The 15,787-nt window shown below is 43.4% G+C and overlaps 1 protein-coding gene across 2 annotated transcripts in view; it reads right to left on the reverse strand.

Annotated features, from left to right (window-relative positions):
* The window catches only part of LOC137344618 (tyrosine-protein phosphatase non-receptor type 22-like), a 93,883-nt gene that overhangs the window by 34,241 nt on the left and 43,855 nt on the right, over positions 1-15,787 (reverse strand). For both annotated transcript variants that reach the window (XM_068007731.1, XM_068007732.1), the window contains one exon: positions 13,194-13,286. In XM_068007731.1, the coding sequence (XP_067863832.1) occupies positions 13,194-13,286 (93 nt within the window). The remainder of the gene's footprint in view (positions 1-13,193; positions 13,287-15,787) is intronic.

Below are 15,787 nucleotides of genomic sequence, written 5' to 3' on the forward strand. Positions count from 1 at the left end.
TTGGAAGGGTTGTGAAGAGTGAGGAGGATAGTGATAGACTTCAAGAGGACATAGACAGGCTGGTGGAATGGGCGGACACGAGGAAGATGAAATTCAAACAGGAAATTAGAGATGCAAGTAACAAGGGTACTACAGTAATCGTGGATGACTTTAATCTGCATATAGACTGGCCAAACCAAATTAGCAATAATACTGTGGAGGATGAATTCCTGGAGTGTGTACGAGATGGTTTTTTAGACCAGTACGTTGAGGAGCCAACCAGGGAACAGGCCATCCTAGATTGGGTATTGTGCAATGAGAAGGGGTTAATTAATAATCTTGTTGTGCGTGGTCCTTTAGGGAAGAGTGACCATAACATGATAGAATTCTTCATTAAGATGGAAAGTGAAGTAGTCCAATCCAAAACTAGGGTCCTAAATCTAAACAAAGGAAACTACGAAGGTATGAGGAGTGAATTGGCTATGATAGATTGGGAAGCTTCATTAAAAGGCATGACGGTGGATAGGCAATGGCTAACATTTAAGGAACGAATGCATGAATTGCAACAATTATACATTCCTTTCTGGTGCAAAAACACAAAAGGAAATGCGGCCCAACCATGGCTAACAAAAGAAATTAAGGATAGTATTAGATCCAAAGAGGAGTCATATAAAGTTGCCAGAAAAAGTAGCAAGCCTGAGGATTGGGAGCAGTTTAGAATTCAGCAAAAAAGGACCAAGAGATTGATTAAGAGGGGAAAAATAGAGTATGACAGTAAACTTGCAAGGAACATAAAAATGGACTGTAAAAGCTTCTACAAGTATGTAAAAAGAAAAAGATTAGTGAAGACAAATGTAGGTCCCTTACAGTCAGAAACGGGAGAATTTATAATGGGGAACAGGGAAATGACAGAGCAATTAAACAAATACTTTGGTTCTGTCTTCACGGAAGAGGACACAAATAACTTCCCAGAAATGCTAGGGAACCAAGGGACTAGTGAGAAGGAGGAATTAAAGGAAATTAGTATTAGTAAAAAAAGTGCTGGAGAAATTAATGGGACTAAAAGCCTATAAATCCCCAAGACCTGATAATCTGCATCCCAGAGTACGAAAAGAGGTAGCCATGGAAATAGTGGATGCATTAGTTGTCATCTTCCAAAATTCTACAGATTATGGAACAGTTCCTGCAGATTGGAGGGTGGCAAATGTAACCCCACTATTTAAAAAAGGAGAGAGAGAGAGAAAACAGGGAACTACAGACCGGTTAGCCTAACATCAGTAGTAGGGATGATCATAGAAAATAGGAGCAAGAGTAGGCCATTCGGCCCTTCGGGTCTGCTCCGCCATTCAAAATGATCATGGCTGATCGTCTAACTCAGTACCCTGTTCCCGCTTTCTCACAATATCCCTTGGTCCCTTTAGCATTAAGAAATATATCTATCTCCTCCTTGAATACACCTAATGACTTGGCCTCCACTGCCTTCTGTGGTAGAGAATTCCACAGGTTCACCATCCTGTGAGTGAAGAAATTTCTCCTCATCTCGGTTCTAAATGGCATACCCCGTATCCTGAGACCCCTGGTTATGGATTCCCCAGCCATCGGGAACATCCTCCTTGCATCTAGTTTGTCTAATCCTGTTAGAATTTTATATGTTTCTTTGAGATCACCTCTCATTCTTCTAAACTCCAGTGAATATAGGCCTAGTCGACCCAATCTCTCCTCATACGTCAGTCTGGTAAACCTTCGTTGCACTCCCTCCATGGCAAGGACATCCTTCCTCAGATAAGGTGACCAAAACTGCACACAATACTCCAGATGTGGTCTCATCAAGGCCCTGTGCAACTGCAGTAAGACATCCCTCTTCCTGTACTCAAATCCTCTTGCAATGAACGCCAACATACCATTTGCCTTCCTAACCACTTGCTGCACCTGAATGCTCGCTTTCAGCGACTGGTGTACAAGAACATCCAGGTCTCGTTGCACCTCCCTTTTTCCCAATCTATCACCATTCAGATAATAATCTGTCTTTCTGCTTTTACAACCAAAGTGGATAACTTCACATTTATCCACGTTATACTGCATCTGCCATGTTCTTGCCCACTCATCCAACTTGTCTAAATCACATTGGAGCCTCTTTGCATCCTCCTCACAGCTCACATTCCACCCCAGCTTTGTGTCGTCTGCAAACTTGGAAATGTTACATTCCGTTCCCTCATCCAAATCATTGATATATATTGTGAATAGCTGGGGCCCAAGCGCTGATCGTTGCGGTACCCCACTAGTCACTGCCTGCCACCCGGAAAAAGACCCGTTTATTCCTACTCTCTGTTTCCTGTCTGTCAACCAATTCTCAATCCATGCCAGTATATTCCCCCCGATCCCATGTGCTTTGATTTTGCACACTAACCTCTTGTGTGGGACCTTATCAAAGGCCTTCTGAAAATCCAAGTACACCACATCCACTGGTTCTCCCCCATCGATTCTACTAGTTACATCCTCAAAAAACTCCAGTAGATTTGTTAAGCATGATTTCCCTTTCATAAACCCATGCTGACTTTGTCCAATCCTGTTAATGCCCTCCAAGTGTTCTGTTAGCACATTTTTTATAATAGACTCTAGCATTTTCCCCACTACTGATGTTAGGCTAACTGGCCTGTAATTCCCTGTTTTTTCTCTCCCTCCTTTTTTAAATAGTGGGGTTACATTTGCCACCCTCCAATCTGTAAGAACTGTTCCAGAGTCTAAAGAATTTCGGAAGATGATCACCAACGCATCCACTATTTCCAGGGCCACTTCCTTTAGTACTCTATGATGTAGATTATCAGGCCCTGGGGATTTGTCAGCCTTTAGCCCCATTAATTTCCCTAGCACTATTTTTTTTAACTAATACTGATTTCCTTCAGTTCCTCCCTCTCACTGGACCTTTGGTTCCCTAACATTTCCGGGAGGTTATTTGGTTCTGTCTTCACAAAGGAGGGCACAAAGTATGTGTTTAATTGTTCTGCCATTTCTTTGTTCCCCATTATAATTTCCCCCATTTCTGACTGTAAGGGACCTACATTTGTCTTCACTAATCTTTTTCTCTTGACATATGCTAGAGTCTATTATAAAGGATGTGTTAACAGGACACTTAGAAAATATCAACTGGATTAGACAAAGTCAACATGGATTTATGAGGAGATTCACCAGGATGTTACCAGGGCTGGAGCGCTTCAGCTATGAAGAGAGACTGGGAAGATTGGGTTTGTTTTCCTTGGAGCAGAGGAGGCTGAGGGGGGACATGATTGAGGTGTACAAAATTATGAGGGGCACAGATAGGATGGATACTAAGGAGCTTTTTCCCTTCGTTGAGGGTACTATAACAAGGGGACATAGATTCAAGGTAAAAGGCGGGAGGTTTAGAGGGGATTTGAGAAAGAACTTTTTCACCCAGAGGGTGGTTGGAGTCTGGAACTCACTGCCTGAAAGGGTTGTGGAGGCAGGAACCCTCACAACATTCAAGAAGCATTTGGATGAGCACTTGAAATGCCATAGCATACAAGGCTACGGACCAAATGCTGGAATATGGGATTAGAGTAGACAGGGCTGATGGCCGGCGCGGACACGATGGGCCGAAGGGCCTCTATCCGTGCTGTATAACTCTATGACTCTATGTTTGACAAACCTACTGGAGGTTTTGGAGGATGTAACTGATAGAATAGATAAGGGAGAACCAGTGGATGTGGTTTATTTGGATTTTCAGAAGGCCTTTGATAAAGTCCCACACAAGAGATTAGTGTGCAAAATGAAAGCACATGGGATTGGGGGTAATATACTGGCATGGATTGAAAATTGGTTAACAGACAGGAAACAGAGAGCAGGAATAAATGGGTCTTTTGCGGGGAGGCAGGCAGTGACTAGTGGGGTACCGCAGGGATCAGTGCTTGGGCCCCAGCTATTCACAATATATAATCAATGATTTGGATGAGGGAACTAAATGTAATATTTCCAAGTTTGCTGACGACACAAAACTAGGTGAGATTGTGAGTTGTGAGGAGGATGCAAAGAGGCTTCAAGGCGATTTAGACAAGTTGAGTGAGTGGGCAAATACATGGCAGTTGCAATATAACGTGGATAAATGTGAAGTTATCCACTTCGGAAGGAAAAACAGAAAGGCAGAGTATTAATTAAATGGTGATAGATTGGGGAATGTTGATGTACAAAGGGCCCTGGGTGTCCTTGTACACCAGTCACTGAAAGCAAGCAATTAGGAAGGCAAATGGTACGTTGGCCTTCATTGCAAGAGGATTTGAGTACAGGAGCAAGGATGTCTTACTGCAGTTATACAGGGCCTTAGTGAGACCACACCTGGAGTATTGTGTGCAGTTTTGGTCTCCTTACCTAAGAAAGGATATACTTGCCATAGAGGGAGTGCAGAGAAGGTTCACCAGACTGATCCCTGGGATGGCAGGAGCTTCGTATGAGGAGAGATTGGGTCGACTCGGCCTGTATTCACTCAAGTTTAGAAGAATGAGACGGGATCTCATTGAAACATATAAAATTCTGACAGACTGGATACAGGGAGGATGTTTCCCCTGGCTGGGGGGGTCCAGAACGAGGGGTCACAGTCTCAGGATACAGGGTAGGACATTTAGGACTGAGATGAGGAGAAACTTCTTCACTCAGAGGGTAGTGAACCTGTGGAATTCTCTACCACAGAAGGCTGTGGAGGCCAAGTCACTGAATATATTTAAGAAGGAGCTAGATAGATTTCTAGACACAAAAAGCATCGAGGGGTATGGGGAGAGGGGGGGAATATGGTATTGAGATAGAGGATCAGCCATGATCATATTGAATGGCAGAGCAGGCTCAAAGAGCCGAATGGCCTACTCCTGCTCCTATTTTCTATGTTTCAACGCAGAAAAGTGTGAAGTGATACATTTCGGTAGGAAGAACGGGAAGAGGCAATATAAACTAGAGGGCACAATTCTAAAAGGGGTACAGGAACAGAGAGATATGGGAGTATATGTGCACAAATCATTGAAGTTGGCAGGGCAGGTTGAGAAAGTGGTTAAGAAAGCATACGGGATCCTGGGCTTTATAAATAGAGGCATAGAGTACAAAAGTATGGAAGTTATGATGAACCTTTATAAAACACTGGTTCAGTCACAACTGGGGTATTGTGTCCAGTTCTGGGCACCGCACTTTAGGAAGGATGTGAAGGTCTTGGGGTGGGTGCAGAAAAGATTTACTAGAATGGTTCCAGGGATGAGGGACTTTCGTTACGTGGATAGACTGGAGAAGCTGGGGTTGTTCTCCTTGGAGCAGAGAAGGTTCAGAGGAGATTTGATAGAGGTGTTCAAAATCATGAAGGGTCTAGACAGAGTAGATAGAGAGAAACTGTTCCCATTGGCGGAGGGGTGAAGAACCAGAGGACATAGATTTAAGGTGATTGGCAAAAGAACCAAAGGCGACATGAAAAAAAACTTTTTTAAGCAAAAGTGGTTGTGATCTGGAATGCACTGCCTGAGGGGGCGTCTGGAGGCAGATTCAATCATAGCTTTCAAAAGGGAATTGGATAAGTACTTGAAGGGAAAAAATCTGCGGGGCTACGGGGATAGGGCAGGGGAGTGGGACTAGCTGGATTGCTCTTGCAGAGAGCCAGCACGGACTCGACGGGCTGAATGGTTACAGTACGGAGGGAGGCCATTCTATGATTCTATATACATTCCATTGAGAAATAAAAACTCCACGGGAAAAGTCATCCATCTGTGGCTAAATAAAGAAGTTAAGGATAGTATTAGATTAAATGAAGAGGCTTAAAATGTTGCCAAGAAGAGTAGTAAGCCTGAGGATTGGAGAGTTTTAGAAACCAGCAAAGGATGATCAAAAAAATTGATAAAAGTGGAGAACATAGAATGAGAGTAAACTTGCATGAAATATAAAAACGGATTGTAAGAGCTTCTACAAGTATGTAAAAAGGAAGAGAGAGTAGCGAAAGTAAACATGGGTCCCTTAGAGGCTGAGACAGGAAATTATAATGGGGAATAAGGAAATGGCAGAGATGTTAAACAAATATTTTATATCTGTCTTCACAGTAGAAGATGCAAAAAACATACCAGAAATAGTGGGGAACCAAGAGTCTATCAAGAGTGAGGAACTTAAAGTAATTTATATCAGTAGAGAAAAAGTACTGGAGAAATTAATGAGACTAAAAGCCAACAAATCCCCTGGACCTGATGGCCCACATCTATAAGAGGCGGCTGCAGAGATAGTGGACGCATTGGTTGTGATCTTCCAAAATTCCCTAGATTCTAGAGCATCCCAGCGGATTGGAAAGTAGCAAATGTAACCCTGCTATTCAAGAAAGGAGGGAGAGAGAAAACAGGGAATTACAGGCCAGTTAACCTGACATCAGTCGACGGGAAAATGCTGGAATCTATTATTAAGGACGTGGTAACAGGGCACTTAGAAAATCATAACATGATTAGGCAGAGTCAACATGGTTTTATGAAAGGAAAATCGTATTTGACAAATTTATTAGAGTTTTTTGAGAATGTAATTAGCAGGGTAGATAAAGGGGAACCAGTGGATGTAGTATATTTGGATTTTCAAAAGGCATTCAATAAGGTGCCACATAAAAGATTGTTACACAATATAAAGGCTCATGGGATTAGGGATAATATATTAGCATGGATAGAGGATTGGTTAATGGACCAAAAACAGAGAGTAGGAATAAATAGGTCATTTTCAGGTTGGCAGGCCGTTTCTAGTGGGGTAACGCAAGGATCAGTGCTTGGGCCTCAGCTATTTACAATCTATTTTAATGACTTAGATGAAGGGACTGAGTGTAATGTATCCAAGTTTGCGGATGATACAAAGCTAGGCTGGAAAGTAAACTATGAGGAGGACACAGAGTCTGCAAAGGGATATAGACAGGTTAAGTGAGTGGGCAAGGAGGTGGCAGATGGAGTATAAAGTGGGGAAATGTGAGGTTATTCACTTTGGTAGGAAGAAAGGAAAAAACAGAATATTTTTTGAATGGTGAGAAACTATTAAATGTTGGTGTTCAAAGAGATTTGGGTGTCCTTGTACATGAAACACAGAAAGTTAACATTTCTGGTACACCAAGCAATTAGGAAAGCAAATGGTGTGAGCCTTTATTGCAAGGGGGTCTTACTACAATTGTACAGGGCTTTGGTGAGACCACACCTGGAATACTGTATAAAGTTTTGGTTTCCTTATCTAAGGAAGGATATACTTGCCTTAGAGGCGATGCAACAAAGGTTCACTAGATTGATTCCTGGGATGAGAGGGTTGTCCTATGGAGTTCAGAAGGAGGAGAGGTGATCTCATTAAAACATATAAGATTCTGAGAGGGCTTGACAGGGTAGATGCTGAGAGATTGTTTCCCCTGGCTGGAGAGTCTAGAACTAGGGGGCATAGTCTCAGGATAAGGGGTTGGCCATTTAGGACTGAGATGAGGAGGAATTTTTTCACTCAGAGGGTTGTGAATCTTTGGAATTCTTTACCCCAGAGGGCTGTGGATGCTGAGTCGTTGAATATGTTCAAGGCTGAGATCAATAGATTTTTGGACTCTAAGGAAATCAAGGGATATGGGGATCGGGCAGGAAAGTGGAGTTGAGGTTGAAGATCAGCCATGATCTTATTGAATGGTGGAGCAGGCTCGAGGGGCTGTATGGCCGACTCCTGCTCCTATTTCTTATGTTCTTATGAAGTGACACTCCTGTTGAAATCTGGTATTTTAAGCATTTTTCGCCTTTAAGATTCAGGGTGGGGGTAGAGAATTCCAAAGATTCACAACCCTCTGAGTGAAGAAATTTTTCCTCATCTCAGTCTTAAATGGCCGACCCCTTATCCTGAGACTATGCCCCCTAATTCTAGACTCTCCAGCCAGGGGAAACAATCTCTCAGCATCTACCCTGTCAAGCCCCTCTCAAAATCTTATATATTTCAATGAATTCACCTCTCATTCTTCTATACTGCAGAGTACAGGCCCATTCTATTCAATCTCTCCTCATAGGCCAACCCTGTCATCCCAGGAATCAACCTAGTGAACTTTTGTTGCACCACCTCTAAGGCAAGCATATCCTTCCTTAAATAAGGAGACCAAAACCAGACACAGTACTCCAGGTGTGCTCTCACTAAAGCCCTGTACAATTGCAGCAAGACTTCCTTACTCTTGTACTCCAACCCCCTTGCAATAATGGCCAATATACCATTTGCCTTCCTAATTGCTTGCTGTACCGGCAATGTTAACTTTTTGTGTTTCATGTACAAGGACACTCAAATCCCTCTGAACACCAACATTTAATAGTTTCTCACCATTTTAAAAAGTCTGTTTTTCTATTCTTCCTACCAAAGTGAATAACGTCACATTTCCCCACATTATACTCCATCTGCCACCTTCTTGACCACCCACTTAACCTGTCTATATCCCTTTGCAGACTCTGTGTCCTCCTCATAGTTTACTTTCCCACCTAGCTTTGTATCATCTGCAAACTTGGATACATTACACTCGGTCCCTTCATCTAAGTCATTAATATAGATTGTAAATAGCTGAGGCCCAAGCACCGATCCTTGCAGCACCCCACTAGTAACAGCCTGCCAACCTGAAAATGACCCATTTATCCCTACTCTCTGTTTTCTGTTTGTTAACCAATCCTCTATCCATGCTAATATATTACCCCCAACCCCATGAGCCCTTATCTTGTGTAACAACCTTTTGTGTGGCACCTTATCGAATGCCTTTTGAAAATCCAAATATACAACATCCACTGGTTCCCCTTTATCTACCCTGCTAATTACATCCTCAAAAAACTCCAGTAGATTTGTCAAACACGATTTCCTTTTCATAAAACCATGTTGACTCTGCCTAATCATATGATGATTTTCTAAGTGCCCTGTTACCACATCCTTAATAATGGATTCCAGCATTTTCCCGTTGACTGATGTCAGGCTAACTGGCCTGTAGTTCCCTGTTTTTTTCCCCCTTCTTTCTTGAATAGCGATGTTACATTTGCTACCTTCCAATCCACTGGGACCATTCTAAAATTGAAGGAATTTTGGAAGATCACAACCAATCATCCACTATCTCTGCAGCCACCTCTTTTAGAACCCTAGGATATAGGCAATCAGGTCCAGGGGATTTATCGACTTTAAGTCTCATTAGTTTCTCCAGTACTTTTTCTTTACTAATATTAATTACTTTAAGTTCCTCACTTTTGTCAGACCCTTGGTTCCCCACTATCTCTGGTATGCTTTTTGTATCTTCTACTATGAAGACAGATACAAAATATTTGTTTTACGTCTCTGCCATTTCCTTATTCCCCATTATAATTTCTCCTTTCTCAGCCTCGAAGGGACCAACGTTTACTTTTGCTACTCTCTTCCTTTTTACATACTTGTAGAAGCTCTTACAATCTGTTTTTATATTTCATGCTAGTTTACTTTCATGTGCTATTTTCTCCTTTTTTTAAATCAATTTTTGATCATCCTTTGCTGGCTTCTAAAACACTCCCAATCCTCAGGCTTACTACTCTTCTTAGCAATATTTTAAGCCTCTTCTTTCAAACTAATACTATCCTTAACTTCTTTAGTTAGCCATAGATGGATGACTTTTCCTGTGGAGTTTTTATTTCTCAACGGAATGTATATTCATTGAGAATCATGAAATATTTCTTTAAATGTTCACCATTGCTTATCTACTATCATATCTTTTAATCTAATTTCCTAATCCACCTTAGCCAACTTGTCCCTCATACCTATGTAACTGGCTTTGTTTAAGCTTAAGACTCTAGTTTCAGACTCAAGTACCTCACTCTCAAACTCAATGTGAAATTCTATCATATTATGATCACTCTTCCCCAGAGGGTCCAGTACGATGAGATTACTAATTAACCCTGTCTCATTACACAAAACAAGATCTAAAATATCCGGTTCCATGACGTATTGTTTTTGGAAACTGTCTTGAATGCATTCCAGGAACTCGTTCCCCAAACTAATTTTGCCAATTTGATTTGCCCTGTCTATAGGAAGGTTAAAGTCCCCCACGATTATTCCATTACCTTTGTTACAAGCCCCTCTTATTTCTTGATCAATACTCTGTCCAACAGTATAACTACTGTTAGGGGGCCTATAAACTACTCCCACCAGTGTTTTCTTCCCCTTGTTATTTCTTTTCTCCAGATCTTCATATTTATTTTTGTGTTAAAATATTAAAGTCCCATGAGTTCAGGCTGTTTCACCAGCAGAACAGTTTGTTTGCTCACCATCTGTTATACCACATCCGGACTGTGTGCCTCCCAATCATCAGAGACCCACTGTGCAGAAACCACAGCCCCCACGGTGCTGTTCCGCACTCGCTCGCCCAGAAGGAAGTTGACAAATAAAAAAAAAATTCCAAAATAAGAGAGTTGGTACAGCCTCAGTGCTGCTCGTTCCTGGAGGTGCCGAGTGGCCACTTAGAATCATAGAATGATACATCACAGAAGGAGGCCATTCAGCCCACCGAGCCTGTGCCAGCTCTTTGAAAGAGCTATCCAATTAGTCCCACTCCCCCCTGCTCTTTCCCCGTAGCCCTGCAAATATTTTTCCCCTTCAAGTATTTATCTAATTCCTTTTTGAAAGTTATTATTGAATCTGCTTCCACCGCCCTTTCAGGCAGCGCATTCCGGATCAGAACAACTCGCTGCGTAAATTTTATTCCCTCGCGTCGCCTCTGGTTCTTTTGTCAATTACCTTAAATCTGTGCCCTCTGGTTACCGACCCTCCTGCCACTGGAAACAGTTTCTCCCTATTTACGGACAATGCTTTTCACTGGGCATCTTACCTCCACCATCCAATCAGACTATTGTACAAATGCCTGTCCAGGACAAGGTGCAAAGCCCATGCATCGATATCCCCCCCCTCCCCCCATGTTGTCTCGGAAGTCTCCTATTATTAAACACAATTATTTCCTAGCAATAGTCTGTCTTGAGATCGGTTTTGAAACCTTTTCCCTTGCAGACTGCACTCTAGTCCAACTCATGGGGTTGTTCTCCTTGGAGCAGAGAAGGTTAAGGGGAGATTTAGTAGAGGTGTTCAGAATTATTTACTCTATCAAAACCCTTAATAAGGAGAAACTGTTTCCAGTGGCAGGAGGGTTGATAACCAGAGGACACAGATTTAAGGTAATTGGCAAAAGAACCAGGGGTGGGGGGGATGAGGAGAGCTTTTTTTTTAAAACGCAGATAGTTGTGATGATCTGGAATGCGTTGCCTGAAAGGGCGGTGGAAGCAGATTCAATAATAACTTTCAAAAAGGAATTGGATAAACACTTGAAAAGGAAAAATTTGCAGGGCTATGGGGAAAGAGCAGGGGAGTGGGACTAATTGGATAGCTCTTTCAAAGAGCCGGCACAGACACGATGGGCCGAATGGCCTCCTTCATTGCGGTATGATTCTAAGAAGCCCGTTAACACTGCATGACAAGCTGTGCACCCAAGTGGAGGCTCAAATTTAAACTGGGAAATAGCAACAAAAAAATGGGAACTATTTCCGAACAACATGGAGAGGACTTGACACAAGATTTACTAGGATGCTACCGGGACTCGATGGTTTGACGTATAGGGAGAGGTTGGATAGACTGGGACTTTTTTCCCTGGAGAGTAGGAGGTTAAGGGGTGATCTTATAGAAGTCTATAAAATAATGAGGGGCATAGATAAGGTCGATAGTCAAAATCTTTTCCCAAAGGTAGGGGAGTCTATAACGAGGGAGCATAGATTTAAGGTGAGAGGGGAGAGATACAAAAGGGTCCAGAGGGGCAATTTTTTCACTCAAAGGGTGGTGAGTGTCTGGAACGAGCTGCCAGAGGCAGTAGTAGAGGCGGGTACAATTTTGTCTTTTAAAAAGCATTTGGACAGTTACATGGGTAAGATGGGTATAGAGGGATATGGGCCAAGTGCAGGCAATTGGGACTAGCTTAGTGGTATAAACTGGGCGACATGGACATGTTGGGCCGAAGGGCCTGTTTCCATGTTGTAAACTTCTATGATTCTATGATTCTATAAAATCTAAAGCAAAAAATCATAGAATCTTTTTGGCCCATGGTGCCTGTACCAGGTCTTTGAAAGACCCAGCACACCAAGTCAACATTTCAGCAAACTTATTTGATGTCTTTTATACCAAATATTAACAAAGTATTTTAAATCTATTTCTAACGATGTGTTGTCAGCGAGCTGCGATTTCGTCAGACAGGAAATGCCTTTAGTCTAAAATCCAGAAACCATTTCCTCCCTGAGTGGAATTTCAAAGAAAAATATAAACACCCAGAGTGAACCCTGGGACATTGACCTATTCTGGTCAGAAGCAGCTTGTAAACCAATCACAGAGGGGCAAAGAATTAAAAAAAAACAAGGAAGACATGGGTTTGGGCCTCAGTTGGGCATTGTGTGCAGTTCTGGGCAGCCCATTATAGGAAGGATAGAGAGCCTTGGAAAGGGGACAGTGACGATTCACCCGAATGAGACCAGGAATGAGGGGTACAGTCCTCACCACTTACAGCGGGCACGTTCGTGCGAATGCGATTTGCCCGCTTTACGCGATGACCGCTATAACGGGGTAGCGTTATTACAGTCCTCGACTATATAACAAGAATGTTTCTTCTGTGTAGTGACGTTTTGCCCAGTTTCTAGCTCCACTCTGACCCGCAGTTTTATTTATACTGCAGTCAGTGCCCAGTACAGACAGTAACCCCACACCTGTAGAGGGGAATTGCAAGGCCTTAAAAGACACAGAAGGCGTCATTTACTTACGTTTGTTCTTGCATTCAATGCATCTTAAATGAGGTACGAACTAGTGAGTAAACACAACTGTTTGTGCCCAAAACAATCGGAGGACTTAAGACGCTATAACCGGCAACTTTGAAATTGACGTCAATGCAAATGGCCGACATAAGCAACTGCTCGTTTTAAACATGGACGTTTCACATGGTGGGGACTGTGTTAGTTACGGATTTCAGAATTGGGGCTTTTTTCATTGGAACAAGGGCAATGAAACACAGGTTTTCAAATTATGAAAGGTTCTGAGAGACTAAATATGTAAAGAAAATGAATAAAAGTAGAGACGATTTCAAAGTATTTCAGCCCATTGGAGAAATGGGCTGCGTCACTGCGAAGGGACCGGACTGGACTAATCGGAAACAAAACGCTGAGCAAAGGAAGATGTGAATTCACCTCCTCGACATTGAAGTTTGGGTTGGTGATCAGGAATTCTATCTGCTTCTCAAACAGATGACTGATTGCACTGTAGACCAGCTCGTACTGTTCCTGCGATTGAGAAACACAACAGGTTGTCAGTAATTGGATGCGTTGGTCAAGTGACCACCTGCTCAACAGACAGAAACCTGCAGGGACATAATTAAAAATCCATTAAATCATCAATTAAAAATGAACACTATACGCACACACACACGCCTCAAGAGTGCAAAATCAAGTTGTCATTGCTCTTGCACTCTGTCTTGTTACAGCTTTCTCCACCTTGATTCCAATTCTCCTCCCAATTCCTGTTTTGGGTCTGATTGTCCCCAGTGATGAGATGTTTCAGTTCACGGTGTGGCACCAGTGTAGGCAATTTTGTTTTTATTATTCGTTCATGGGATGTGGGCGTCGCTGGCGAGGCCGGCATTTATTGCCCCTTGAGAAGGTGGTGGTGAGCCGCCTTCTTGAACCGCTGCAGTCCGTGTGGTGAAGGTTCTCCCACAGTGCTGTTAGGTTGGGAGTTCCAGGATTTTGACCCAGCGATGATGAAGGAACGGCGATATATTTCCAAGCAATTGGAAGTTTCTGTATTTTAGCCGCACATCAGCCAACAAGCTAGGATTAGACGATGAGGATTACATCACCGAAAAGCGAGCACTAGAATCTGGTCACAGAGACACAACAACAACAACTTGTATAGCGTAGTAAAATGTCCCAAGGTGCTTCACAGGAGTGTAATCCGACAAAATTTGTCACCGAGCCACATAAGGAGATATTAGGACAGGTGACCAAAAGCTTGGTCAAAGAGGTAGGTTTTAAACAGCATTTTAAAAGGAGGAGAGAGAGCAGAGATGTTTAGGGAGGGAATTCCTGAGCTTAGGGCCTAGGTAGCTAACAAGGGAGACATTCAGGTGCTGAAGACTTAAAGGGTTGAATTATGAGGACAGGTTGCTTAAACTTAGCTTGTATTCCCTTGAGTTTAGAAGGTTGAGCGGTGATCTGATTGAGGCGTTTAAAATGATGAAAGGATCTGGTATGGTAGATGGGGAGAAACTATTTCCTCCAATGGGGAAATCCAGAACAAGGGGGGGCATAACCTTAAAATTAGAGCTCGGCCATTCAGGTGCGAAATCAGGAACAATTTTTTCACATAAAAAGGGTAGTGTATACCTGGAAATCTCTTCCGCAAAAGGCTGTGGGTTCTGGGGGTCAATTGGAGCTTTCAAGACTGAGATCGACAGATTTTTGTTGGGTGAGGGTATCGAGGATTTGAGATGCAAATCAGCCAAGATCTAACTGAATGGCTCAAAGGGTTGAATGGCCGGCCCACCTCCCTAATGTTATGATGTTACTCGGCCGTGCAGAGCGGAGCCATGAGGCAGTTCCATGGGCTTACGAGGAAAGACTGGAGCATTATCCATGGCGTTCTCCCGATCTCTCTCCTGGGTTTTTTGCCAAGTACACGGTGGGAGATCGGGAAAACTCCAACGTAAATTTTACCCCTTGGGCTTCTCAGCCTGGCGGAAACCAGCAGGTGGGCAGTTAAAATCGCCCAGGTTACTTACCCCATTCTCCAACCATTGCGATCCTACCGTCGTGATTCTGACTCAGGCGTCCGGACGAGTGGCTAAACCACCAGCCCAAAGCCAATGAGGTCCTCACTAACATCAGGCAAAGTCAAGTGAGAAGTGGAACTGAGACAAAAAGACACCATTTAAGGAAACATACTACTCGAGGGTATGGGGAGTGAGGGGGAGAGTGGGATTAGACTGGGTGGGATATCCAAGGGTATGGGGAGTGAGGGGGAGAGTGGGATTAGACTGGGTGGGATATCCAAGGGTATGGGGAGTGAGGGGGAGAGTGGGATTAGACTGGGTGGGATATTAAAGGGTATGGGGAGTGAGTAGGAGAGTGGGATTAGACTGGGTGGGATATTAAAGGGTAAGGGGAGTGAGCGGGAGAGTGGGATTAGACTGGGTGGGATATTAAAAGGTATGGGGAGTGAGCGAGAGAGTGGGATTAGACTGGGTGGGATATCAAAGGGTATGGGCAGTGAGCGAGAGAGTGGGATTAGACTGGCTGGGATATTAAAGGGTACGGGGAGTGAGGAGGAGAGTGGGATTAGACTGGGTGGGATATTAAAGGGTATGGGGAGTGAGGGGGAGAGTGGGATTAGACTGGGTGGGATATTAAAGGGTATGGGGAGTGAGGGGGAGAGTGGGATTAGACTGGGTGGGATATTAAAGGGTACGGGGAGTGAGGGGGAGAGTGGGATTAGACTGGGTGGGATATTAAAGGGTATGGGGAGTGAGGGGGAGAGTGGGATTAGACTGGGTGGGATATTAAAGGGTACGGGGAGTGAGGGGGAGAGTGGGATTAGACTGGGTGGGATATTAAAGGGTATGGGGAGTGAGCGGGAGAGTGGGATTAGACTGAGTAGTTCATGTGGAGAAAAAGAACAGCACAGACTTGATGGACCGAACGTCCTCTGTCCGTGCTGGAACATTCTATGATTCTACAAGCCCAGGAATCCTTTGTTAAGAGGCCCTCCCACCGAAGGTTCAGTATCT

Source organism: Heptranchias perlo, chromosome 27 (genome assembly GCF_035084215.1).
Source record: "Heptranchias perlo isolate sHepPer1 chromosome 27, sHepPer1.hap1, whole genome shotgun sequence".
In the NCBI taxonomy this organism is placed as follows: domain Eukaryota; kingdom Metazoa; phylum Chordata; class Chondrichthyes; order Hexanchiformes; family Hexanchidae; genus Heptranchias; species Heptranchias perlo.